Raw genomic sequence first — 26,497 nt, forward strand, 5'->3', positions numbered from 1 at the left:
GACAACTGGGATTTTGAAATAGGGATTGCATTGAACCTCTTGATTAATTTGGGGAGTATTGCCATCATAATATTAAGTCTTCCCAATCTGTGAACATGTGATGTCTTTCCATCTTTTTGTAGCTCTTTTTCACTTTCTTTCAATGAAATTTTATAGCTTCCATTATATGGGTCTCACATTTCTTTTGCTAAATTTATTCCTGTTGGTGTTTTTTCTTTATGGTGCTACTTAAATGGAGTTCTTAATTTCATTAAAAAATTTTCATTGCTAGTGTATAGAGATGGGATTGAATGTTATGTTGATTTTGTATCCTGTAACTATGTTGAAATCATTTATTAGTTCTAATAGTTTTTCAGTGAATTCCTTAGGATTTTTTTTTATATATGATCATAATGTCATTTGCAAAAAGGTAGTTTTTTTCCTTTCCAATCTGAATGCTTTTTATTTCTTTTTCTTATCTAACTGCCTGGCCAGGTTCTCCAGTACAATGTTGAATAGAAGGGATGAGGGTAGACATCCTTGTCATTTTCCTGATTTTAGGGGAAAAGCATTCAGTCTTTCACCATTAAGTATGATGTTAGCTGTGGGTTTTCAATGGATGACCTTTATTGAGTTGATGAATTTCCCTTCTATTTCTAATTTGAGTGTTTCGTTTTGTTTTTAATAAATTTATTTATTTTTGGCTGCGCTGGGTCTTCGTTGCTGTGTGCGGGCTTTCTCTAGTTGTGGCGAGCAGGGGCTACTCTTTGTTGCAGTGCACGGGCTTCGCATTGCGGTGGCTTCTCTTATTGCGGAGCACGGGCTCCAGTAGTTGTGGCACACAGGCTCAGTAGTTGTGGCCCACAGGCTCTAGAGTGCAGGCTCAGTAGTTGTGGCGCACGGCCCTAGTTGCTCCCCAGCATGTGGGATCTTACCAGACCCGGGCTTGCACCTGTGTCCCAGCATTGGCAGGTGGACTCTTAACCACTGCGCCACCAGGGAAGCTCTGTTGAGTGTTTTGTGTTGGATTTTGTGAAATGCTTTTTCTGCATCTGTTGATTCACGTGATTTTTTCCCTTTATTTTACTGATATGGTGTATTACATTTTTGGATGTTAAAAACAACTTTGCATTCCTGGGATAAATGCAACTTGGTCATGGTATAACATCTTTTTATATGTTATGGGATTTGGTTTGTTAGTTTTTTGTTGTTTTTTTTTAATTTATATTTTTATTTTTGGCTGCATTGGGTTTTCTTGTTGCACGGGCTTTCTCTAGTTGTGGCGAGTGGGGGCTACTCCTTATTGCGGTGCCTCCTCTGTTGTGGAGCACGGGCTGTGGGTGTGTGGGCTTCAGTAGTTGTGTCACTTGAGCTCAGTAGTTGTGGTGCGCAGACTCGGTAGTTGCTGTGCATGGGCTTAGTTGCTGCGCAGCATGTGGGATCTTCCCGGACCAGGGCTCAAACCCGTGTCCCCTGCATTGGCAGGCAGATTCATAACCACTGTGCCACCAGGGAAGCCCTGGTTTGTTAGTATGTTTGTTGAGATTTTTTTTCTTATAATTTATTAACAAATAAGTATTTATTTTTATTTTTTAGCTTACAGAAGGTCTTTTTTTATTCAAGTCAGCATGAGTTGGTACTTCATTGTAGTTTTGATTTGCATTTCTCTTAATAATTAGCAATGTTGAGCATCTTTTCATGTGCCTGGTGGCCATCTGTATGTCTTCTTTGGAGAAATGTCTGTTTAGGTCTTCTGCCCATTTTTTGATTGAGTTGTTTTTTTGATATTGAGCTGTATGAGCTGTTTGTATATTTCGGAAGTTAAGCCCTTTGGGTTGCGTCATTTTGGATTTGGATACTTTTTCTTTTTATTGTCTGATTGCTGTGGCTAGGATTTCCAACACTATGTTGAATAGAAGTGGTAAGAGTGGGCGTCCTTGTCTTATTCCAGGTTTTAGTGGGGAGGCTTTCAGCTTTTTACTGTTGAGTATTATATACTCCGTGGTGGGTTTGTCATAAATAGCTTTTATTATGTTGACATGTGTTCCCTCTGTACCCACTTTGGTAAGATTTCTTATCATGAATGGATGTTGAATTTTATCAGATGCTTTTTCTGCATCTATCGAGATGATCATGTGATTTTTGTCTTTTCTTTTGTTGATGTGATATATCACATGGATTGATTAGCATATGTTGAAGCATCCTTGTGACCTTGGGATGAATCCAACTTGGTCGTGGTGTATGATCTTTTTTATGTGTTGTTGCATTCAGTTTGCTAATATTTTGTTGAGGATTTTTGCATCGCTGTTCATCAAAGATTTGGCCTGTAATTTTCCTTGTTTGGTAGTGTCTTTGTCTGATTTTGGTATAAGGGTGATGGTGGCTTCATAGAATGTCTTTGGGAGTGTTCCCTCCTCTTCAGTCTTTCAGAAGAGTTTGAGAAGGATCGGTATAAGCTCTTCTTTGTATGTTTGGTAGAATTTGCCTGTGAAGCCATCCTAGTCCTGGGCTTTTGTTTGTAGAGAGTGTTTTTTTTTGTTTTTTTATAGATTCTACTTCACTCCTAGTGATCCATCTGGTCAAATTTGTTTCTTCTTGATTCCGTTTTGGTGGGCTGTATGTTTCTAGAAACTTGTCCATTTATTCTAGGCTGTCGAATTTGTTGGCATATACAAATGCCAAATTCATATATGAATTTGTTCATAGTATTACTTACGGTTTTCTGTATTTCTGTGGTATGGGTTGTTATTTTCTCCTTTATCATTTCTTATTTTGTTTATTTGGGTCCTCTCTCTTTTCTTGGTGAGCCTGGCCAGAGGTTTGTCAATTTTGTTTACCCTTTCAAAGAACCAGCTCTTGGTTTTACTGACTGTAGAGAATTCTTGCATGTTTACTCATAAAGGTCTATAGTTTTCTGTTTTTTCTGGTTTTGTTATCAGGTAATACTTACTTTACAGAATGGAATTAGGAAATGTTCACCCCTCATCTATTTTTTTTTCTTTTTTGGAAGAATTTATGAAGGATTACTGATAATTCTTTAGATGTTTGGTAAATTTCACCGGCCATTTGGCTCTGGACTTCTCTTTGTGGGAAGTTTTAAAATTGTCTTTACTTGTTATATCTATGCAGATTTTCTTTTTCTTCTTGTCAGCTTTCAGTTTGTGTCTTTTTCAGAATTTGTGCATTTCAGACAGGTTATCTAATTTGTTGGTGTACAGTTACTCATAGTATTCCCCTGTATTCTTGTTTGTTGCTGTAAGGTTGGTAGTATTGTCCTTTCTTTGATTAGTATTTGAGTCTTCTCTCCTTTCTCTCCTCCTTTCCCTACCCTACTGTAACTACATATTATTCAATTTTGTTGATATTTTCAAAGAAGAGGAGCAGAAGAGAGTTCCTCAAAGAAGAGGAAGAGAGTCACAAACTAAAGAAAGTCCTTACGTATTTACCTATGTAGTTCCTTTAATGGTGTTTTTTTCTTTGTTTATGTGGAGTTACTGACGTGTCTTTTCATTTCAGCGTGAAGGATTCCCTTTAGTATTTCTTGTAGGGCAGGTCTGATAGCAGTAAATTCTCTCCGGTTTTTTGTTTTTTTTTTTTTTTTGCGGTACGCGGGCCTCTCACTGTTGTGGCCTCTCCCGTTGTGGAGCGCAGCCTCCGGACGCGCAGGCTCAGCGGCCATGGCTCACGGGCCCAGCCGCTCCGCGGCACGTGGGATCCTCCCAGACCGGGGCACGAACCCGTGTCCCCTGCATCGGCAGGCGGACTCTCAACCACTGCGCCACCAGGGAAGCCCCGGTTTTTTGTTTTTAAATCTGAGAATGTTGTAATTTCTCCTTCATTTTTGAAGGATCATTTTGCTGGATACAGAATTTAGTTAACAGTCTCTGTTTCAGTACTTTGAACATGTCTTCCTACTGCCTTCTCACCTCCATGGTTTCTGATGAGACATCAGCTGTTAATGTTACTGAAGATCCCTTGCATGTGAAGAGTTGCTGTGCTCTTGCTGCTTTCAAGATTCTTTGTCTTTGCACAGTTTGACTATGAAGCTTCTAGGTGTGGATCTTTGACTTTATTCCATTTGGTGTTCACTGAGCTTCTCGGATGTGTAGATGTAGATTTTTCATCCAACTTGGGAAGCTTGGGGCCATGATTTCTTCAGATAGTCTTTCTGTTCCTTTTTCTTTCTCCTCCTTCTTGGACTCCCATTATTTGTATGTTGTTACGCTTGATGGTATCCCACAGGTCTCTGTGGCTCTGTTCACCTTCTTCATTCTTTTTTCTTTCTCAGACTGGATAACCTCAGTTGACCTGTCCTAATTTCCCTGACTCTTCTGCCAGCTCAGTTCAGCTGTTGAGCTCCTTTCGTGAATTTTTTATTTCAGTTATTGTACTTTTAAACTCCAAATGTATATTGGGTTCATTTTTACAATTTCTAGCTCTTTCTTGATATTCTTTATTTGGTGGGAAAGGATTTACTTACTTCCCTCTAGACGTGGTTTCTTTTAGTTCTGTGTACATATTTATAAAGCCAATTTAAAGTCTTTTTTTAGTAGGTACAAGATCTGGACTTCCTCAAGGACAGTTTCTATTGACTGCTTCGTGTGTTTTTTTTCTATTTTTTCTTTGTTGATAAATGAGTGTTTTAAATAGTGTAGCAACTCTGGAAATCAGATCTTCCCTGTGTCTTCCCCTGGGGTTTGTTGTTCTGTTTATTGTTACAGTTTACTTGTTTAGTGACTTTCCTGGACAAATGTTGTAAAATCTGTTCTGTGCAGCCACTTTAGTCCTTCTGTGGTTGGCTTAGTGGTTAGCTAAGGATTGGACAGTGTCCTTAAATTACTTCAGGCCTCCTGTCCTTTGCCCAGCATCTCTGCTGTGTGTTGGGGGTGTGCCATCACTTCCTGTTTGCACTGATCCTCGATGAGGGTCACAGGGAAGAAATTTGGACCCTCTGAGGTCTTTCCTGGGCATACACATAGCACTGCACATGCAGGTGGCCTTCTTGGTCCTCGGGAACATGTTGCCCTTTTCAGAGCCTGCTGATGACATTTCATTCACCCAATTTCCTTTGCAGTTTCCTGGCCAGCCTGTCAGTGGTTCCAACTGATACTTCGGCCTCAGCACTGACTGCTGATTATTTTTACCACATGCCCCCGGGATAGGGCTTCCCTTTATCAGGTCAAATAAATGCAAGCCCCAAAGATGCAGCTTTTGTGGGCGTGCCCAGCTCACCCTGCCCCCCTCATTGGTTGCTAGGCTTGCTGAGTCTTAATGCTACTGTAGAGCTGGAGAGAGAGGGATGGGACTTCGGGTAGGTTATAATGCCATAAAGCTCACTTTTCTTCCTGAGATTCAGGTGTTTTCTTGAATTAACACTTCATGGATTGTTCTAGCCTTTAGCTAGTTTCTAAGATTCTGAAGTTGACTGTGATCATTTTTTGCTTGTATTTTCACTGCTTTAATAGGAGGTGCAGATTTTCAGAAAGTCTTTATTCTGACGTTCTGGAGGTACTTCATCCCCTACTCCCTGTGGAGTAAAGTCTGTGGGTGAGGCCCTTGCATTCATGGTTGACTCTGTGAGTCTTGTGTGACAGTGAGTAAAGCTGTGTATGTAATCTTCTCATGGAAACTGCGGATTGCTTTGATAACTGAGTACCAGTGGATTGGTTTGAATTGAGGAGCGTGACCATACTGGGATCACATTCATGGATCTGTAATTGGATACGGTCAGACAGCCACGGTGCAAGTCCCTGACAGTGTTTGGTGGCGCTGAGGGTGCACAGGGACCCCGAAAGGACGGGTCCCTGCTCAGGTCTGACTCAATTTCTCCTTCGCGTGAACAGCAGCTGGTCCCTGTGTCCAGAAGCCTGAGTGACTTACAGTTGGCTCTTCTCACCCCAGATGACGTACCCAAGCCACAGATTATCACCCAGCCAGAGACGACCACAGCCGTGGTGGGCAAGGATGTCCGCTTCACTTGCTCGGCCGCCAGCAGCAGCAGTTCCCCGATGACGTTCGCCTGGAAGAAGGACAACGAGGTGCTGGCCAATGCCGACATGGAGAACTTCGCCCACGTCCGCGCTCAGGACGGGGAGGTGATGGAGTACACCACCATCCTGCACCTGCGCCGCGTCACCTTCGGGCACGAGGGCCGCTACCAGTGTGTCATCACCAACCACTTCGGCTCCACCTACTCGCACAAGGCTAGGCTCACTGTGAATGGTATGCAAGTGCCGTCTTTCCATTGGGGTGTAAGATTTCTGCAGAGCCACACTCGTGACTGTTCTGTCACCTGTGTGGAAATGATTGAGACGGGAGACACACCAGCTTCACCGGGACATTATTGTATCGTACTGTTGCCTGGCTTGGGCCCAGAACAAGTGTTGTAGATTGTAGGGTTATTCTCAGTGCATTCTTCGTTTTGGGTGATTTTTTTTTTTAATCCAGCTATTATGTCAAGTGACAGTGTAGCCCCAAACCTTGTATTTTTTTTTCCCATTTATTCTCCTCCTTAATCCAGGATGTCTGGTATCCAGATTCCAAGCATACCCTGATGCTGGGGAAGCTGATGCCCTTTGAGGAGATGGCACAGCCTTGGGGCCAGCCTGGGTGGGGCCAAGTCCGACAGTGGTAGGGCAGCCGGCCTGACAGCAGAATGGTCTGTGGGTGTTTGACAAGGATTTTTACTCAGCAGCCAGCTTTAGAGCCTGTTGAGATGGCTCCTTCAGGGCGGTTTGTGGTAGTGAGTTTAGGGTAGGAGAGAGAGATAAATAGCTTGAGCAGTTAACCCCTTGCCCCAGTAATCTAACAAGATTTTCTTGATTATTACAGTTAAAAAGTGCCAGAACTGCCCTGGTCTCTCAGCCCTTACAGACCCCCCAAAAAAATCCCACACTTTTTTACCACACATTGACTGGCTGTCTTGGCTTATTCTGAAGGAGTCCTCATTGTTTCTCAAAAGCTCAGGGAACTGTTAAGAGTCCCCACCAAAGCAATCTTGATGGGTACAGTAGTGATGCCCGACATTTGGCTGGATGCTTAGCACCGTGTCAGGGAATATTTGGGATAAGTAGGCTGGTGGAATGCTTTGCGCTTGTGTGTATACAGGAATATGGGTCCAGTACCACTGCTCCTAAATGAGTTTTCTTCAAGAGGGAAGAGCCATCCCACTGCTTTCCCCAGGTTGAAGGCATGTCACCTCTCTGTCCTAGCATCTTGCAGGAGCAGACATTCTTGTTTCCTAGGCTCTCTCCGGGTGATTAAGGCAGGCAAGTATCAGGCCCTGGCATTTATGGGATATCCCTGTACAGACTGATCACGACATGACAGACAGCAGGGAAGTGTTTCAGGAAAGCCTTACATTTGAGGGGGTGAGAGCCAGCCTCGGGCGTGTGACGAGAGAGACTGATGCAACTGCTCCCCCCGCCCCTCCCTCCTGCCCCTCCCGGTAGAAGCTGGTTGGCCCTTGGAAACCTCAGCTCCTGATCTACAGGGGGCAGTAGTGGTTCTGGGCAGGTGCTGGCATGAAGCCTGGTGAACTCATTCACAGTGGTGGGGAGGGTCAGTTGGACAGAAGATCCTCCTGGCCTTTGCATCCCAGCTTTCTAAAAACTCGACCCCGTGTGCTTCTGTTCTGCAGTGTTGCCGTCGTTCACCAAAATGCCCCATGACATCGCCATCCGGACTGGCACCATGGCCCGCTTGGAATGTGCTGCCAGTGGCCACCCTAACCCCCAGATTGCCTGGCAGAAGGACGGAGGCACAGATTTCCCTGCTGCTCGTGAGCGACGCATGCACGTCATGCCAGACGACGATGTGTTTTTCATCACTGATGTGAAGATAGATGACATGGGGGTTTATAGCTGCACTGCCCAGAACTCGGCTGGCTCCATTTCAGCGAACGCCACCCTGACTGTCCTAGGTTCGACTATAGATACACTGAGAGAGAAGAGAGTGTGAGAGAGAGAGAGGGTGTGTGTGTGCGTGTGCGTGTGCACGCGCGCGTGCGCACGCATCTGTGTATATGTGAGAGGGAGAGATTTTTCTTACTTAGCCTAGGTACCTAGAGGCAAGGTTCTCTCAAACTGTTCTGTGAAGCCTAGAGTAGGTGAGTGTGGTAGGCTGTTTCTTTGTTTAAAATTTTAGGCTTCTAAGATTTTCTTAAACAAGTGGTTCCATCTCTTTAAAAAAAATAAGATAGCCAGTGAATTAGGAGAGTCTTTACAGGGCTTAGGTATAAGACACTCTACCTATAGAACTGCCCTCTAATCGGGCAGGATGGATTTGGTCTGGGTCAAGGATAAACTTGGGCCTGTCACAGGGCAGTCTGGGAACCATAGGGGCTTCTGTGGCTGGAGGTTAGTTCATCCCCAGAAGAGTAATGATTTAGTCGTTCTGGCAGAAAATCTTCTGAAAAGCTTGCCACTCTGTTAAAAGATCTTAGATAGCATTTCACTGATGTCTTGGATTTTCCTTGGTCCAGGAGACAAGGCAGAGGTATAGCAGCCGAGGCCCACAGAATAACCGTAAGACCTCCACTGACTTCTTGCAGAAACCCCGTCCTTGGCAGTGCCCTTGGAGGACCGTGTGGCATCCGTGGGAGAAACAGTGGCTCTCCAGTGCAAAGCGACTGGAAGCCCTCCACCCCGCATCACCTGGCTCAAGGGGGACCGGCCCCTGATCCTCACAGAACGGCACCACTTCACCCCCGGCAACCAGCTGCTGGTCGTTCAGAACGTGGTGGTGGAAGATGCGGGCCGGTACACCTGCGAGATGTCCAATGCCCTGGGCACCGAGCGTGCTCACAGCCAGCTGAGCGTCCTGCCCACTCCAGGCTGCAGGAAGGACGGCACCACTGTGGGCATCTTCACCATCGCCGTGGTGTGCAGTATCGTGCTGACGTCCCTGGTCTGGGTGTGCATCATCTATCAGACCAGGAAGAAGAGTGAGGAGTACAGTGTCACTAACACAGGTTAGCTGCTGTGGCAGCGGTGACTCACAGGGAAGGGGAAAAGCAGGGACATTTGTGAAGGAGGCCAGGGCCAGAGGCTTCTTTGAGAATCTCAGTATATTCAGAACTGCTCTAGAATCTTTGGGAATGTGGAGTCACTTGGGACAGCTGAGGCTTTGGTCTCGATGACACCATTCTATCATCTTTCAGGAATTGCACATTATAATGGGAATACTGTCAAATACACTAGGAACTCTGCAGTTTTCTGAGGCGTCCTTGGCACTTGCTTTGCTGCCACATGGTAGACTGTTGCTGCAGTGACCTCACAGGTCCCTTCTTCTCTTAGTTCTGTCTCCTTTCCCATCGCTGTGCTTTATCTTTTGTGGACTCAGACACCTCTTACAGCTGGATGTAAAGTCAGGCTGAGCAGGTCCTGGGAGGGCTTCTGCAGTGCAGACTCCACAGAGTGTCCCTTGACAGTGGCTGCTGGGGTCTCCTGTGTCTGCCTTTGTTGTCACCTCGAAGGATTGGGACCCCCGGTGTTTGACTGTCCTGTCTCCTTGCAGATGAAACCATTGTGCCACCAGATGTTCCGAGCTACCTCTCTTCTCAGGGGACCCTTTCTGACCGACAGGAAACCATGGTCAGGACTGAGGGTGGCCACCAGGCCAATGGGCACATCGAGAGCAACGGTAAGGCCTCAGCCCTCAGTGCAGCTGCAACCCCCGGGGCTGCTGCCAGCTCTGGCCTGGGGCAGCTGCCTGGTATCACATCAAGCATGTGTGGTGACCTGGCAGGCTGGATGACTCAAGCCCCCTCTTGGGTTTTCTTGGACTTGACCTGTGCAAGTTCTGCAAGGTTTTAAAATCCCCGTCCCCCAGGAAGTCACTGTATTGGGATAGGGTGGGAAAGGTTGGGACTCCGAGTCCAGATAGGGTAGGACTGCCTGAAGTAAGAGCAGCAAAGGACGTGCCAGGTACTGAAACCAAGCCACTCACTGCGCAGGGGAAGCGGCCAGGTCTGTAGTTCTAGTCTCTCAGTACAAAGTGCCCACAAGAGGAGGGGAGGCTGAGCAGCCCTTGTTAGGGGCGAGTTTATCCTTGCCAAGAACTCACCATCATGGCTCTGAATGCTGGCAGGCCTGCCTGCTGGGAAGGCAGTATTCAAAAAGGTTCCTTGCTGGACTTCTTGGTTAGCCCAATAACCCAGCAGTGGAAAGAACACTTTGAAAAATGTCCCTGTTCTGGTAGCCTTGCCCGTTCTCACGGCTTCCTGTGAAGTGCTGACTAAGCCTGGAGTTTCTAACCGTGTGGGAGTCTGTTGCAGGTGTTTGTCCGAGCGACGCAGGCCTCTTTCCAGAGGTGGAAGCTCATGGCATTACGTGCAGGCAGCCCAGGCTCTGCGTCGGGTACACGAAGGAGCAGTGGAAAGCGGTGGAGAAGGCCGATGGCACACCTGGTCCACAGAAGATGATGGGTATGAGATGCTTTTGTCAGGAAAAGTATTCTGCTCTTGAAATCAAAATCAAAATGAGTAGGGTTGACCTACTCATTAAGTGGGGGGAGACATAATTGATGTCAGACTGTGTTAGAATCTGGCATTCAATATATAAACAGGAAGCTCTGGTGTGGCTCTTTTTAAATTCCAGAATAGGCTCTCTTAAAACTATGGTGTGATAAGCCTGAGCATGAGTTTTCTAGATTTATAAGTGACTGAAATAAAGGGTTATGGCCCAACCAGAGTACCTTTTTACCGGGGCCGCCGTGAGGCTAAATTTCTAATTGTTCAGAAGACTTCTGACACTGTATGGTGCGTGCTCACGCAAATTGGATTTTTTTTGGTTCCCTGAGATCAGAGTGTATGACTTCATGCTCTGATTAAGAAATTAAGCTGAAACGTTTCAACGTAGAAGGGCTCTGTTCTTCATTAATGGCTTGGTATTTGCCCAAGTCCTTTTTCTGTGAACAGACTTGGCAGGGGGGTCGATCAAAGCAGGGCTCGGGCCTTACGGCCGCAGAGCTGAACAGCCTGTCCTCTGCGCGGGACGGAGACTTGCGTGGCAATGGGGCTCATCCGTCTCCGGCTCTGTCCGCAGAGCACGGCGGCCCGGCAGTGTGCGGCGACTGCAGCAGCGACGCACACAGTTACTCCGAGGAGCAGGCCTTCTGTCCTCAGCCTGTGCCCAGAGACAGTGCACAGCCAGGAACCCTGAGCGGCCTGGAGCCCAGCCCAAGTGACTGCCCACGCTCTCCACAGCAGCAGAGCAGCAGGGCTGCTGACGGGTCCCGCAGCCGCTGCAGGGGGTCCCTCTACCCTAGTAACCACGACAGAATGCTGGCAGCCTTGAAGAAGCCAGCGGAGCCTCTAGATGGGAAAGGTAACGTGGCACTGTCTTCTGAGGCAGCAGCAGGGGGCGGGGAGCACGGACTCGGCCGGAGGGGGGCTGACGTGGCACGGCCTCTTCCTTCTAGGGGCCTCCTCTTGGACGATAGCACGGTTGTGTGAGCTGGACCCCTCAGACCTGCAGCCTTCGTGTGCATTAACTCCAGGCAAGCCTGAGCTCACAGAAGCTGCCTCGGGCTTTCCTGATGTGCCCAGCGAAGGCCAGCACTTCCTTCTTTCCAATGGACACCTCCCCCAAGCCTGTGACTCCAGTTCTGAGTCCACACTGGCAACGGGACAGCCGCCCGGGAGACGGAGCGCACCACTGCTGTTTGCACCCAAAAGCTAGGCTTTGTCTACCTCGGCTCTTGTGGCGTCCATGTCTACAGGAAGGAGAGGTGGGTGAGGGAGCCTGGCGGCTTCAAGCATCACTGATTTGTACATAGTTTTCACCTCCGTGTGGAGCGTCAGCAGTTTGAAGGACTTGCAGCTGAAGCACAGAAATGCAAGAGGCTATTGTGTACGAAAGGCAGAAAAGTATTTGATACCCTTGTACATAAGAGTTTGCAGAGATGGCATATATATTATATATATCTTTTACAGAGGCTATTTTAATCTTTAGTGCATGGTTAACAGAAAAAAAAAATTGTACAATTTTGACAATATTATTTTTCATACCAGGTTGCTGTTTAATTTTGGAGGGGGGGATAGTTCTGGTGCCTTAATGCATGGATGGAGCTCCTAGGAGCTACAAACCACATTTGTTCACAGGAGTTTTTGGTGGGTGGGAGGGAAGTGAAAGTCCTTGGCTTGGTACTGCACTTGCGAGGGCAGACCCCCCCCCCGCGTGTGCTTTACCGTCAGAGACTCTGTTGTTATTGGAAGTACCTTCATGTCAGTATTGCTCATGTGGATGGCCTTGCAGTGACCTCCCCGTAGAGCCCAGAGGGGCAGATGTCATGTTCCTCTGCAGTGATGGACTTCTCGTAGGTTTAAGTTCCTTCTCTAACAAACAAGTGGAATGGAAGAGAGGTTGTTAATCCACCACAAGCAATTGGTTCAAACAATTAAGCACTGCCTTTCTTCTTCCTTCTGTGATAAAGGCGAATGTGGTCTTGTCAGTATCCTTTGATGGTCACTTGAGGCTTTTTAATAAGATAGATAGATAGAGGCTGCTGGTGTTGGTACCTGTGGATTTTTCAATAGCCATGTTTTAGTTCTGCCGATATAATATTACATCGGCCTTGGGGGAGGAAAAACCGAGTCCCTCCTTTTCAGGGCTAGCAAGTCTTTACTGACCGTGCAGAGCAGGCCTGTCCATTTCCTTCCCTCGCACAGATGGACCCGGGCTTGGACTCTAAGTGATTAGCCCTTGACCTGGGTTCTGGGTATATTTGCACTTTTTTGAGACCTGTTGCTAACCATCTTGTGAGTGCCAATGTGTATTTCAGGAAAAATTACATTGAAACAAGGTCCTTAAAAATCTCAGAAAGCAGAGTTCCTTTGGCCAAAAAGCTGAAGGGAGGTACTGACGGAATGGTTACTTACCTACGTTAAATTTCACTGTCAGATGTCATCACTGTTCCACAAGGTAAGCACAGTTAGAATTTTGTTCTCAACAGTTACCTGATTCTCACTTCCACAAAATATGTGAATTTGCTGCTTCTGAGAGGCAATGTGAAAGAGGAAGTATTACTTACTTTTATGTACAAAGTTATTTATTTATAGAAATTTTGGTACAATGTACATTGAAAAGCAACATGTAAAATATTGAAGTGTCTAACAAATGGCATTGAAGTGTCTTTAATAAAGGTTCATTTATAAAATGTTAAGTGTGTGGTGGGGTTATTTTTCTACCTCCATTAACCAGCATTGCTGCATCCTGTTTAATTAATTCCAGAGATTGCCTTTGTAAGGGAGTCATCCTGCCTGAAGTAAGTACCTCCCCCCTCCACACACCCCCACCCCCGAAAAGGGAAAAACATTTTTAGTCAAAGCAGAATGGTATATATATATATACCCATTGCTCCAGGGAAAACATGACACCACTAGATTCCTGAGATTGCTTTCTGAATTTTTCTGACACCTGGAGCTTATTAGTCGAGCTCCAAAATGGTGACCTTCCCACTTCATCTCTTTGATTTCTAATGTTGAGCTTAAAACTCCAAGCAACAAACCTTAGTGATTAGGAATGATGAACCCACCCCGTTTCCAAAGTCGGCCCCGGCCCTTTGCTTTGGGTCTGAAGTGGAGAGGAGCCCGGTCAGTGACGGCCCTCCTGCCGCGAAGCCCGCTGGGCCCACCTAGTCATTGGGCTGCAACTGGTTTCTCTCTCACACACCACATGGGCCGCTGGACACTTCTCTGGAAAAGAATACAATTGTTTTTATAGGTGAAATGTGAGGGTAATTAAGACCAGCAGCCTGGTTACCCAGCAAGGATACTGGCTGAGCACCTGTATGTAGTTCGTTCTTTTTACACCAGACTGTAAGCCGATGCAGTCGGAGTTAACCCAGGGGAGAGAAGCCTCCCACACCCCCAGCTTTCTTCCGGAGTCTCCTTCCTTTACTTACTCTAGCCATTCTTTTAAAATCATAACCATCTCTGCCTTTGGCTGATTCCACTGTCAGGTGGCAGGAAATGAAAGATCAGATACAGATCAAACGAAGGCTCTGAAAGGGCCTGGACTCAGCGTTGCCACACTTGTTTATTAAGAGGTTCTGAGAAAATTGTTCAAAGTACCGCTGTGGACATCATTTTCTCTCTGAACTCTGGGAACCAGGCCGATGACGTCATCCTGGCCAGCCTGCAGCACGGAAGATGCGTTCTCCATGTCGTAATCTGAGCAGAACTGGACTTGAGCGCCGCGTTTTGTTGTTTAGATGGCCAAACAGCTGCTCACCGGAGGGGAAACAGTTCTCACAGCAGGACCCTTTCTTGAAAGCAGGGGCCGTCTGTGATTCATGGACTCTCTCTGCCAAGTTCCAACAGAAAGCTGCGAGTCTGGTCATAAGCACCAAGAAAGATGAAACCTCCCAGACTGATGGCTGCCATTCGAGGGAAGACACCTGCAAATAATCTGGGGGGCGGCGGGGGGAGAAGGGAGGAGGAAAGATTTTTTAATTTTCTGTGTGTAAAAAAGGTTAAATTCCAACACCCACAGCTTGCTCCGCTCAACACACCACGCTCATTAAACCCCACACAGCACTTAGAATGTGTCTGTCTTTCCTTTCAGAATGGCACTAAATTGCACTCCCGAGTAGACTTGTTGAAGCTGGAGCCCAGCTGCTTGTTGGCTAAGGCGGCTGAATACAAACAGCTTACTTGCGAGCACCCACAGTTAAGTCCAGCAATTAGTCAAGACACGGTAACTCTGTCCCCACGACAGTTCTGTTAAGACTGTCACACCATTTTTGCTTTCAAGAGATGATGAAATCGACTTTTTTTTATAGAGGAGTCAAAGGGCTGAATCCCAGGGAAGGCTGGAGGGCACCAACCCCCACCCTCTCCCCGGAAGCCTGAGGCGGGCCCTGGCTGTTGGGGAAGATTTCCCAACGACTCTGCCGCTCCTCCCAGGGACTCACTCCGTCCCATTTTGTCCTTAGGGACCCACAAAGGTGATGCGGCGCGGGGAGTCGAATCTCCACGGATTCCCCGTTTCCCCTCTAAGAAAGGCGAGTGGGTTCCAGCTGGGAGCAGCACCTCATTACAGGTTCCGTCCCCAAGCACTACAGAGAGCCAGTTACCATCAAAGTTGCAACTTTGGAAGAAGCAAAGAAATGCAAAGTAAAAGAACAATGTTACTGGGGACCTAAAGTGGGTGGTCATTCTTTAAAACCCTCCCAGAGCGATGCACAGGTATTTGTTCAAAGATGGTCATTGTGGTGGTGCTGATAAGAGAAAAACTGCAAAGAATCTGCTCCCTGGTTACAGAGATGCTGCTACAGCTGTGCCGCTGAATAAGGCCGTCCATAGGGACCAACACGGAACGTATACAAAATAGGTTCTAAGTCAAGTCCCAAAGCTGTATGTATAATGTGACTGCATGTTGGACAAACACAGCCGAGATGCATCCTCAGCTTTCTCTGGGGCGCAAGGGGTACAGGAGACTTCCCTTGCCTGTGTTTCTGTAGCAATTGAACCTTTTTTACCAAGAGTATTACTTGTGTAAGCAGAGAACAAAATTACAAAATCAGAACTAGTGGATTGACCACTAAAGACTTAGGGTCGGATCTAAGGACGAAAGCTGAAAATGTGGAGGTTATGCCAGCAGTAGCCTGTGTAGCCTTGAAAGTCTGGGGAACCTCCATGCTCAGCTAAAGGGAGGCATGGCAAAAAAGGGACAGGAAGGAACCCCCGTGGCCTAGTTCACAGCCGCCCGGCTGCCTCCTTTCTGTGTGATGGCCGGGAGAGTCCAGCCTGACCACCCGGTGTGTAGCCCTCAGCACTTCTGAGGAAAACGGACTCAAGAGTGGTTCTAGCGGGCCCACAGTTTAGTTAGCTGAGGATTTAAATCGTCAAGTAAAATACTACACGAAATGAGAACCTCCTTCTCTTGTCTACGTGAAGATTCTATAGAAGACCAAAATACACTTGGAAGGAAAAAAGTCGTTCAGCCCAGCATCATGCAAATTGTTTTTGCATGAGGTGGCCCCTAAATTACTGCTTTGAGGCCACTGTGTCCTTCTGGCCCGGAAAAGAGATTCATCTCCCTGCCCCCATCCTACAAAGAGAAGTGCTGGAAGTGGGGGTCAGCAGGGGCTGAGCTGTGGAAACCACGCTGGCCACAGAACTCTCCCTCCCTGCCTTGTTTCTACAGCCAGTGTCTCCTTCCTCTCCCCGCTGCGAATGAGCTCAGCCGCTCCACGCGAGGAGCAGATGGAAGCAGTTGATGGCTTCACTAGATGACAACTGTCTGTTAACATCGTTAGAGTAATTTGTACAGTGAGGGCCCCAACCAAACGCAGACGCGAAGACTGGAACAGAGCAGGGCTGCATCGAGGACGAGATGACAAACGTCAGGCGCTCAGCAGAGGGCCGGGCACCACTTGGAGGGACACGGGGCAGCAGCGGTGAGGACATAAAGGGCACAGGAGAGAAAAAAAAGGCCAGGTGATGAGCCAAAGAAAGGGAAGAAGGAGCAACGCTGGATAAACAGGCTTCCCACCTGCTTTCAGGCTGTTGGGCTCGGTGAGCGTGCGGTATTTTTATTTCAGAGAAACCAGGTTGCCTGAGGGCACATCTTCCAAATCGGTGCCAGAACGTGGTCCCTCCCCGTGTGAACCAACACGGAGAGACCCAAGTGTCACCACTTTAATTTACGCCGAGAGCTCAGCACCAGCCCGTTGCAGGTGGGGAGGCGGCTTGAATCCTCTGTTAAACCCGGCAGGGGTGTTTCCGGGCCACCAGGAACCCACAGGGGCTCTGCACAGAAAACCAACAGAGAAGGCGGCTGGGGAAGCCTAGGACCACTGCTCAGAAGAGCTGCGCACGTTCGCGGGAGGTTTTGTTTGTTTGCTTCTCGTTACAGTTCTCTGGTCCAATTACTTGTTGTCTTTTATCACATTAACAGGAAGCTAATGAACACTGTCATTAGCTGCCTGAAATACTCTGCTAAGGACCACACTGGGCATACTAATGAGAGCCCAAGACTTTAGAAGCTTCTGGAAGATCGGCAAAAATCCAGGTTACCTTTTCAGGGCTGACAGCGGGGACAGGAATAGGCCCTCAGCATGTTGATGACACCCTTCCTCTGCCGGTAATTCTGGCACTGCCTGGTTAGATAACACCCAGTAACACCAACACTGGGACAGGGAAGGTTTAGTTTCAATCATCTACTCAAGGAAATTCCTTGTCCACAAGTTTTTGGGGCCACGGTCCTGCCGACTATGCCATCCCCGAGTATCACCACTTTTTTGAGAACGGCGGACAGGCTGCGGCTCCACACAGACTCCACAGGGCTAAAGTCAAGGGCTAGCTGTGACCAATAGTTGCCACAGACTCTAATAAGAACTATATCGAAACAAGTAAGAGTGAAATTTAGCAGTCTGAGTCTATGACCTAAAACAGCTACTGCATGCAGTACCTCTGTGTGGCCCAGTCACTATTTGAAGCCCTAAGAACCTTTTCCCTGCTACTTCAGAGCTCCTTTTTTCTTTTTTCCTCACACCATTTCACTGTGCAAGGAGGATCCTGTGTCAAAATCAAAGTGCCTCAGCTATGAGCAACCAGATTCCTACTTATTTATAATCTATTAGCCATAAATCACTGACTCAGGACATACAAGCTACCACCCTGCCCTCCAAGGCTCAGTTACTCCTTTCTGGTAAACCCAGCCCCTGTCTCCAAATCCTCTGTCCTTCAGGCAAGCAGCAGCCATTGAGAGCTGGCACATTTATCGAAGCCATCCAACGTAATTACCTGTTTTGAATAGAGGATGGGGCTTGTTAACTCCTGCAAAATACCCTTGCCTGCAGCCTGACCAACCTGCCCCATGTTCCCCAGACTGTCAACGAGCTGCAATAAAACCTGCCAAATGGACACAAAACTAGAGTCAAATAAATGATCGACACAGCACCGGGACGAGGAGCTGGCACCGCCGTGGCTATGCTGTTTCACACCTGCCCTGTCACTGGGCTCCCTTCAACCTTCCCCTCCAGGAGGCTGCTGCTTTGCTCTCTCAGCAAAATCCCTGGTAGATGCTTCCAGAGAGAATCGTGATGTCATCTACCTGTTACAGATCCCAACCTTTAGACAGGTTTACAGGTTGTAAAAGCAATGCTGAAATAGCACTTTGAAGAGACCTTTGCGGGTGATGCAGAGCAGTGAGCTGCAAGGGAGGTGTCAGGCACTACGCTATGTAAAAAGTGAGAACTATTAAGAGTTAAAAGTGCCCCAAACCACAAATGCTTTCTTCTAACAATGCTTTCCTCGTCACTTGCGTCCTGCCTTACACAACTGGACGCCGGCTTTCTCAGTGCTGCAACCCAGAACCTGGCAGAGGCCACAGAGGTGGATGCCATCTAACACTGAGATGGGGATCACCCACTACGACACTGCGTCAACCCGCCTGTGCAATATCATCTCACGTAAGCAACATCAGACGTAACGTTTTGTACGATAAAAGTAAATGATACCCCAACCAGAGCAAGCAAAAGGAAGGGTGGGTGTTCTCCCGATGCTGGGCTAAAGGAGAAGGAGGGTGGACGGTGACGGCGGCGGGGCCTCCCTTCCCAGCCTTACCCCGACAGCCCCCGAGTCCGCCAGACACCGTGCAGGGCAGAGAGGACGTTCCCACTTGCAGGGCTGGAGCCGGCCTGGGTGGAAAGACAAAAGAGAAGCCATCACCTCACGGAACTCCCCAACCAACTTACAGCGGGCTCTAGATACCCTCAGATGCACGGCTCCCCACCACCATCCTGTAGGACACAGTTCCAGATAGACTGGGGGGTCTCCCAGGAATCAGGACCTCTGGACCTCACTAGACGAGAAGCCCTCACACTTGAGCCCACAAGCAAGCACTGAGTTGGCCCATTTCCCACCAGAAGTAGCTTGTCTAGGTTCCTTCTCTCACTATGAGCCTATGAGCAGAGCTTAACCCAGATAATTCACATACTACTATTGAACAGGAAAGATACTGAAAGCAGTATTAACTCATCTGAGGAGGCTGGGGAATAATCAGTATGAATGGTAATGATTATGAAACTTATCTAAGTGGCTAATGAACACACTTAATCAAGAACGCTGTGTTCAATTTAAAACAGGCTTTGCCCTATCAAGCTACATACTACAATTCTGCCCTTATCTGTTCCACGTTTCCACAAGGGTATGACTTTTTAGTTTTTATTGTTTTGGTCCAGGTATATGTATGCCTTTCCCTGAAGTCTCGGTCCAGCATTTTTAAATACAATTTTACTTAACGACCTTTTTTAACAATTCTGAAAAATGTCCTAATTCTTCTGGTGAAGGCTTAATAAGCCTTCACTCTTACAGGTTCAGAGGCTCATACTTGCTGCATGGCATGAAGCAGGCCAACACTCTGAGCCTCGGGTCTGTCACCAATAAAAACAGAGATTCTGTGAAAAATCATATCACCAGGCAGAGGCCCTACCAGCCCTCCCTGTTCACATAATACAGGTGAAAATGACTGCAAAAAGGTAAAAGGCTACCCAGACATCAGTCACAGCGATTCCTGTGGATATTGCTTTGTCCAAAGGCAGTTTCGTTAGTGGTTCAACAGGCAGCAAAAGGCTGCTAACTATAGGTGTTATGCCACTTTTGTTCACTTTATATACATGTAAGCCCCAAGTGCTAATAGATACAAGCATCTGTTGTGTCTACATTACATTATTTTACCACTTACCTTTGCCAACATGATTCTGGTTTTTGCCACGTCCAGAGGCGTGGTGACTGCAGCTGCAAATCCACCTGTGCATATAAAAATACCCAACACACAAGTGAGGTCCTGTTTACTGCATTACACGGTATTTTCTCATTTTTATTTTGTAATTAATTCCTCATAACTCTGCCAGAAATAATTCTTTGTCGTTACATCCACCTGATTGATTCAAGAATAGGAAGCACACATGCAAAATCTTTACCCACACACTCCCCTGCTTTGTAGTGATGTCTGACTGCATATAGAAGAGGTGACGGGATAATGTTTTATACCTGCAAGTAAAAAAACAAGGCCCCACAATGTAGCTTGCTCTTTTGTGAAGCAGCAGACAAACCTGTGTGTGTACATGGGGGTGTGTCGTGGTCAGACCCCCACTCGGAGAGGCATGCTGTGCCCCATGAGTCTCAGGGGGGTCCATGCCTTCCATGGGCCCATCTTCTCTAATCTGACTCCAAAATGCTGCTGTGGTTTCTGCTCTGAGGCAAAACTGGCAAAAAGACACAGGTATCAGTGTGGGGATTTTTCATATAAGTGGCTGGCTTCTTATGGTTAAGAGTATAAATGTTTCTGTATTTGCAGGCTTCTGATCAACAGGCCAGTTAGAGTAACAAGATTTCTAAACTCGCTTCCATATCTTGTTAGAGTCCGTTTTGATTCAAGCCTGCATTCTTCCTGACTGCTTGTTTCCTAATTTTTCTCTCCTGTCCTCTTTATTTAAATGCCATGACTGCCAAACTGACTTTTTTTTAAATCCACATATTTTAAATGGGTCCATAGCTACAGACAGAGGAACTGGAAGACTACTTTTTTAACAGAAATCACAGTATATGGTACCATTATTTTATTTAATATGATACAAAGATATATTTTAAACCCCAAAAGGCCCAAAGGAGATAGAAATAATGAGCCCAAGAGGGCTTTCTAAAGATTCAGCTTCCGTGAGCCAGGGTGAAATCGGCAGTTTTCTAAGAGCTGAACAGAACACATGTGTGAAGGATGCTTCAGAAATAGCACACCTCTCCCTCTACGTTTTGCGGTGTGTGGACAAGGAGGTCATTTGATCTCTGCCCAATATCTTTCTAAAATATGTTGCTGAAATAAGATCATTAAACTGAACCTCCTCCATTTGGTAATTTATTATGATGCTGACTTCTTGAGAGATGTACCCAGAATGACACTAATCTTAGGGCTAATGAGTAAAAACCATAAACATGTATCCTGGAGTCCCTTTTATTTTAGCCACCTTTGAGTTATGAATACGTGAAACACTTTCCTCCCAATTCAAAAGGTGTCTGACATTCAGAGACCTGCTAAACTGCAAGTATTTTAAAATTTTGTGGACCCAGTCCTGAAATACTACTCTTACTTTTTTTTAACCACTTACTCTGCCATAAAGGAGGTGGGACTCAGAAGTCATGTGTACCTTGGCTCCAAAAGTAATGCTGTTTCACTACACGATGACTTTGATGTATGAATAAGACAAATCCAAATGTATCCAGTTGTTAAAATCCAGAAGTGCATACACGATTTTCCTACTTGAAAATCGTTACAAACTGACCTGAACCAACTAAAAATTGACAAGGACATCATCTGTCCCCTGTCTGACCACTCAGGCTCCCACACGTCACCTGCGTTGAAAAGTATTTGTTTTCTACTAAATTTGGATACTGTAAATCGAACTTATTTGGGCCATTAGCAAAAGTTCACCATTTCTTTACTGTAGATGCCTGCCAATATTCTCCCAGTGATTTCTGTTTCATGAAAGTAATAAGAAGAAAAGTTAGACAAAAACGCACATGCTAAAATAGGTCCTACTTTTATTACCACGATGGAAACTTTATTTTATGCAAGTTATTAATAAGTTGATTTAAATGTCTTCAAATATCAAAGACTGCTTTAATTCACAGACCTCACACTGTTTTTTATGAGGCTGTAAGAAGGACTTGTGAAGATCACGTACTAGAATAACTGGTCATGATGGGGAGGGGGCAGGGGGGCTGTATTTTCAGTTAAAATGTAGTTATTTTCTGCATTTTACTTAAGGGAAATGTAAACCGCTGGTAATAAGTACAAGGAACATGCTAACAAGAGACAGGAAATAATTGTTTGGTACAGCGACTGCAGGCTACTTTAGTGCTCAAATCACATGTGAAACAATTTTCCATGGGTTCCACTCGAGTTGGGTTTTTACTGAATGTTAGGGCTAACTGCTTTCAAGAACCAGATTCAGGGGAAACTAGACTTTTACAGCGAAACTACATCTCACGTGTCCTCAGGGAAGAAATGCAGGTTCTTCGCCTTCTCCAGACAAAGGGGCCGCCTTCCTACGAGAGTTATGGAGCTGTCACCTCCAACAGCAGCTGTGAATGTGGTGGGAGGAGTAGTGGGCGGCACTGCCACGCACTGTCCGCCCAGGGCCTCCCCTCCCCAGATGAGCCGGGAGCAGGAAAAGCAGCTCCACCGACCAGCTCCAAACAAGCGTCCAGACTTGGACGGCTTCAACAACAGCAACGGCAAAAAACCTGTTTTCGTTTGTGTCTTAAAGACTGCTTCAAGCCCTGTCATTTGTTACCCAAACAATCCTCACACCCTATTCTAGAATTTCAAGCCATGGCAGGAGAGATCTCTCTCTCTCCTTCTCTCTTAGAGAATGTAAGTTAAGTGTTCATTACAGGAAACTAATCAAAGGACATTAGAATAGCAGATATCCCTATAGTAGCAGATGTCATAATTACTAAGACTGAATGATGGTTTTATGTTTGGAAGTTAACTTGAAGCAGGGAAGTTGGCAAAGTCTGTTTCCCCACCCCCAATCTAACCCCTGACCAGAAGCCAAGGGAATTTCTGAGCATGACGAGCCATCAACACCTCCAATCTCAAGGGACATTTTTGGATATTTGTGCCAAGTGGTTTATAAAGCAAGCATGGGCACCAAACAGTGCCAAGGATGGCCAGAGAGTGGTTCGTCTACAATGATTTAACCAGGTTAAACTTGGAAAAGCACACAGGGATGAGAAATCAGATTTCTGGTTTATAGGGCAAGTTTTATCACTGCTTCTGTGGCCATGTAAGGCAAAAACGTCTGAAAGTACAGCCGGTAAGCATGTCAGATCTTAGGGGCTGCCCAAGATGACTAGTCATTAGTCATTTCTCTATACTGTGCAGTGCACAGTCTTGCAGCAAATTCTTACAGAATGTTGCTTTCTCACAATCTGAAATATTTTCCAATTACGTTTATCTTTCAGAAGGGTTTTAAAAGAGTAACCCTGTTCCTCAGGATCAACATTTGTACCAACTAAAATTTCAAAACAAAAGGGATATAAACAAGAAATCTATTTATTTTACTTTATCTTTTGTTAAATACAGGTAGATGTACTGACAATGGATTTTCTGCAGACCTTGGGCAAATTCCTATCAGAACCTCAGCTGAAAAAATAAGATAATTGCCTTGGAGTAGTTTTTAAATCTACACCCTACTAGAGGTGATGATTATGTATAGTAACTTTATTAATATGTTATTTTTTTCTATGCAATTAAGAATATGAATTACTGTGATGATGACAGCTTTTCATTTCCTGGGTGCTAGTTGTTTTTATTGAAATAAACTCCGTAAACGCAGTTCTAACACACATTATCGCACCTATCCCAGCAACAACCCCTTAACGGAGGGAGGGTTGCTTCTTCATTACAGGTAAGGAAACTGGTGCTCAATAAGGCCCCAAAGTCTCATTCCTTAGTTGGGGATAGAACAGAGGTTTGACAGCTCTATGATTCAGACAGGTCAGCCAGCACTGAATCCTGAGGCTCTGGGTGAATCCCTTCCCTGCCCGGCATCCCAGCTTCCTCACTGTCCCTGGAAGGCAGTGTGGCTTGCTGCACTCCTCATCCTCAGGGGGGCCACTGGAATGGAAAGAGCCTGGCCCACAGGATCCCGCCAAACAGTGGGGGTCTGATACCAAGTTTCTCCCCAGCTCCCACCCCCTGACTAAACTAAGTACTTAGTGCCTATTATACAGCATTATTCAGAAAAAGCAATTGTAATGAACGCCCATGTCCTTAATAGGAACAATGCATATTTCCAAGTGAATCTTTGAATTAGCTACTTACGGGAAGGGACCAGAGAATACATATATTTGTTTCAACACTCAGATGTTTTATAGTATGTTAACTCTAAGAACTGGCCTTCCTTATCCAGGATGACTCAACTTCCAGAATGCTCACTTTGTGCCCAGGACCCAGAAGGGAGTCCACAGAAACATACATTTCTTAGGGACTGGGGAGTAAAGACTCCCGACCACTGGCAAATGAATCAAGACCACATACCCATTTAACACAGCTAATGACTATGGATCATGTGGAAGCAATTACCCGTCATAAGCAATCTGAGCTGGCTTCATATTAGAGGCAAGAGTCTTATTTTGGATTATCAATTCTATAAGTCAGATGGGTCCAATTATTAATTATAAAATGTATGTTTTCTGTTTTCCTAATCACTACAACTAAAAACCCATCCAACGACCATTAAACAAATTGGAAACGAATTATTTCCTACTAAGGTTGGTATCCTAAGCCCGCGTATCTGTCAGTTTACTGGCTTCACATCAAAACCAGCAGTTTACAATTTTCTGGCAAATTTCCGCTTCGATTTATTTCAACCATAATTCTCACTCACCTTTATTTGCAACAAAATGTATTTCTCTTTTAGACTGTTACACCTCTCACTTTTTAAATTCTTTCCAGTTTCTGAGATCTCACTAAAACCTCACTGGAAAATGCATATGACCAACTGATGGATAGACATTGCATAGTGTCACTCTGCTCTTTGTTTAATGTCTAGAAAATGCCCAGATGTTTAGATCTCCATATTTTCTACACCGCGCAGTTTAGCCTTCAGTAAGTTGTGGAGCAGCCTCTGCTCTCCTGACACCAGTTAATCTACGGCGCTGTCAAACATGTCACATGGACCGTGAATCATTGCCTTCTGCAAAAATCGCCTAAACCCCCCCAAGAAGTGCTCAAGGCAGACAGCTGCACCCACAGCCAGTCCCTTCCCACAGAGGCCTTGCTAAATCATCTTTAAGATAATCCAAGGGCCTGAGTGAAGGCTTTAATAAAAAGAAAAAATTTGTCAAAAACAAATTGGCTGTCTTTCAGGCAGACACCTTTTTAGCAGTTTTTTTTTTTTCCTAAGACACTCTCTTTTCTCAAACAACTAGTGGGACTCTTTTCTTCCAAACAATCTGGAATTTCTGAAGAATGTTGTTTTTGCACAGTTAATATTTTCACATTTTTCTCCCCCTCTTTGGTCTTTCCCAGTATAATATAATCCTTTGCACCTGCAAAAGCTCCACAGACTGCTGACTGCCAAGAATCCACCACATGATCCTGCCTCCAGGACCAGAGGGCCTGTATTTAAGGAGAAAGAAAAATACAAGTTATTAAATATTTGAATTTATCGGAACCTCCCGTGGGTTAGCTCTGGGGATGGGAACTTAAGTGAGAAGCTATTTTGGTGGCATTCCTCACTGATGACATAAGTGATTTTCCCAAGGACTTAACTGCATTCTAAAATAAGTCAAAGAAACGAGGGTGACAGCTATGTTAGAGTGCCCAAAGGAAACCATTTTCAGGGAATATGTGTGATAGACACACATATATATACACATTTACATACACGTATAAAAATAAAGATATATCTTTAAGACAATGTAACATTTTAAATATTTCCCATATAATTCTAAACATATAAATACCATAATTCACAAATTAGGTCAGAGCAGTGTATACCAAATTCCACAGTTCTTTTTTCAATCTTTACCCATGCTGTACACGTTTGAAGGATGCTAATTCTATTACTGAACCACATAAAGTTCGTCAAAATGCTTTTCGCCCTGTTTTTGTAATACGTTGAGGATTACAGAAATAAATACTCAGGCTGAGTTTCAAACTAGGCAAAATGATGGCAGAGACGTGGTGCCTTGCTCGTTGAGAGTTTATGATTTAGTAGAAAATAAAATACAGTCATATCAAATGGTGAAGAGTGCTGAGTCAGGCCCTGGTCTAATCTCTGACGATACATCAAATCCCACAGTCCTCACAACAACCCTGAGAGTTGAGTCCTGTTATTTTCCTTCTTTTACCCAGCTTTCTAACAGCAGAGCCTGCACTCTTTATTTTTGTTTTTAGCTTTATTGAGGTATAACTGATATCCAATAAACTACATGTATTTAAAGTACGTGATTTGGTAACTTTTGATAGACATGCGTGTGAAATCATCACCATAATTAAGACAGTGAACATATCCATCACCCCAAAAGAGTTTCAGGTCCCTTTGTCATCCCCCTTTCCTGCCCTTCCTTACCAACCCCTAAACAATCTGATCGGTCACTCTACATTCGTTTGCCTTTTCTACAATTTTATATAAATGTAATTATACATTAATTTTTTTAACTCGAATTCTTTCCTTCAGAATTTTTGTATGATTCATTCATGTTAGTGTGGATATCAATGGTTCACCCCCTTTTTAATTGCTAAGTAATATTCCACTGTATCATTATTTGTTTATATACTTGCCTATTGATAGACATTTGGAATTTTTCCAGTTTTTGGCTATTACAAATAAAACTGCTATGAACATTTATATTCATGTTTTCGTATGGACACATGCCTTCATTTCTCTTGAGAAAACACCTAAAAGTGAAATAGCTGGACCACATGGCAGGTATATGGATGTATACTTTATAAGAAACTACCAAATTGTTTTAGAAAGTAGTCGTATTTTACATCTA

At 45.4% G+C, this 26,497-nt stretch overlaps 2 protein-coding genes and 1 long non-coding RNA gene across 4 annotated transcripts in view; 1 reads left to right on the forward strand and 2 right to left on the reverse strand.

Moving 5' to 3' along the window:
* LRIG1 (leucine rich repeats and immunoglobulin like domains 1) overlaps nt 1-11,660 on the forward strand; it is a gene marked incomplete at both ends in the record, with an annotated part of 119,277 nt that extends 107,617 nt beyond the window's left edge. Inside the window, 7 exons of the mRNA XM_079712713.1 lie at nt 5,881-6,201; nt 7,619-7,900; nt 8,531-8,950; nt 9,496-9,621; nt 10,256-10,405; nt 11,025-11,306; nt 11,401-11,660. Coding sequence (XP_079568839.1) covers nt 5,881-6,201; nt 7,619-7,900; nt 8,531-8,950; nt 9,496-9,621; nt 10,256-10,405; nt 11,025-11,306; nt 11,401-11,660 — 1,841 coding nt within the window. The remainder of the gene's footprint in view (nt 1-5,880; nt 6,202-7,618; nt 7,901-8,530; nt 8,951-9,495; nt 9,622-10,255; nt 10,406-11,024; nt 11,307-11,400) is intronic.
* A 354-nt stretch (nt 11,661-12,014) lies between these two features.
* On the reverse strand, nt 12,015-13,638 carry LOC307059603. Its single transcript, XR_013811131.1, has 3 exons — nt 13,516-13,638; nt 12,860-12,976; nt 12,015-12,316 (listed from the first exon to the last, which is right to left on the reverse strand). It is a non-coding gene; the product is annotated as an uncharacterized lncRNA (long non-coding RNA).
* Nucleotides 13,639-14,063: 425 nt separating this feature from the next.
* The window catches only part of SLC25A26 (solute carrier family 25 member 26), a gene marked incomplete at its 5' end in the record, with an annotated part of 144,234 nt that continues 131,800 nt past the window's right edge, over nt 14,064-26,497 (reverse strand). For both annotated transcript variants that reach the window (XM_079713514.1, XM_079713513.1), the window contains 4 exons: nt 14,064-14,390; nt 18,554-18,627; nt 19,674-19,738; nt 25,046-25,115. In XM_079713514.1, the coding sequence (XP_079569640.1) occupies nt 14,273-14,390; nt 18,554-18,627; nt 19,674-19,738; nt 25,046-25,115 (327 nt within the window). In that variant the 3' untranslated portion in view covers nt 14,064-14,272. The remainder of the gene's footprint in view (nt 14,391-18,553; nt 18,628-19,673; nt 19,739-25,045; nt 25,116-26,497) is intronic.

Source organism: Hyperoodon ampullatus (genome assembly GCF_949752795.1).
Source record: "Hyperoodon ampullatus genome assembly, chromosome: 10".
NCBI lineage: Eukaryota > Metazoa > Chordata > Mammalia > Artiodactyla > Ziphiidae > Hyperoodon > Hyperoodon ampullatus.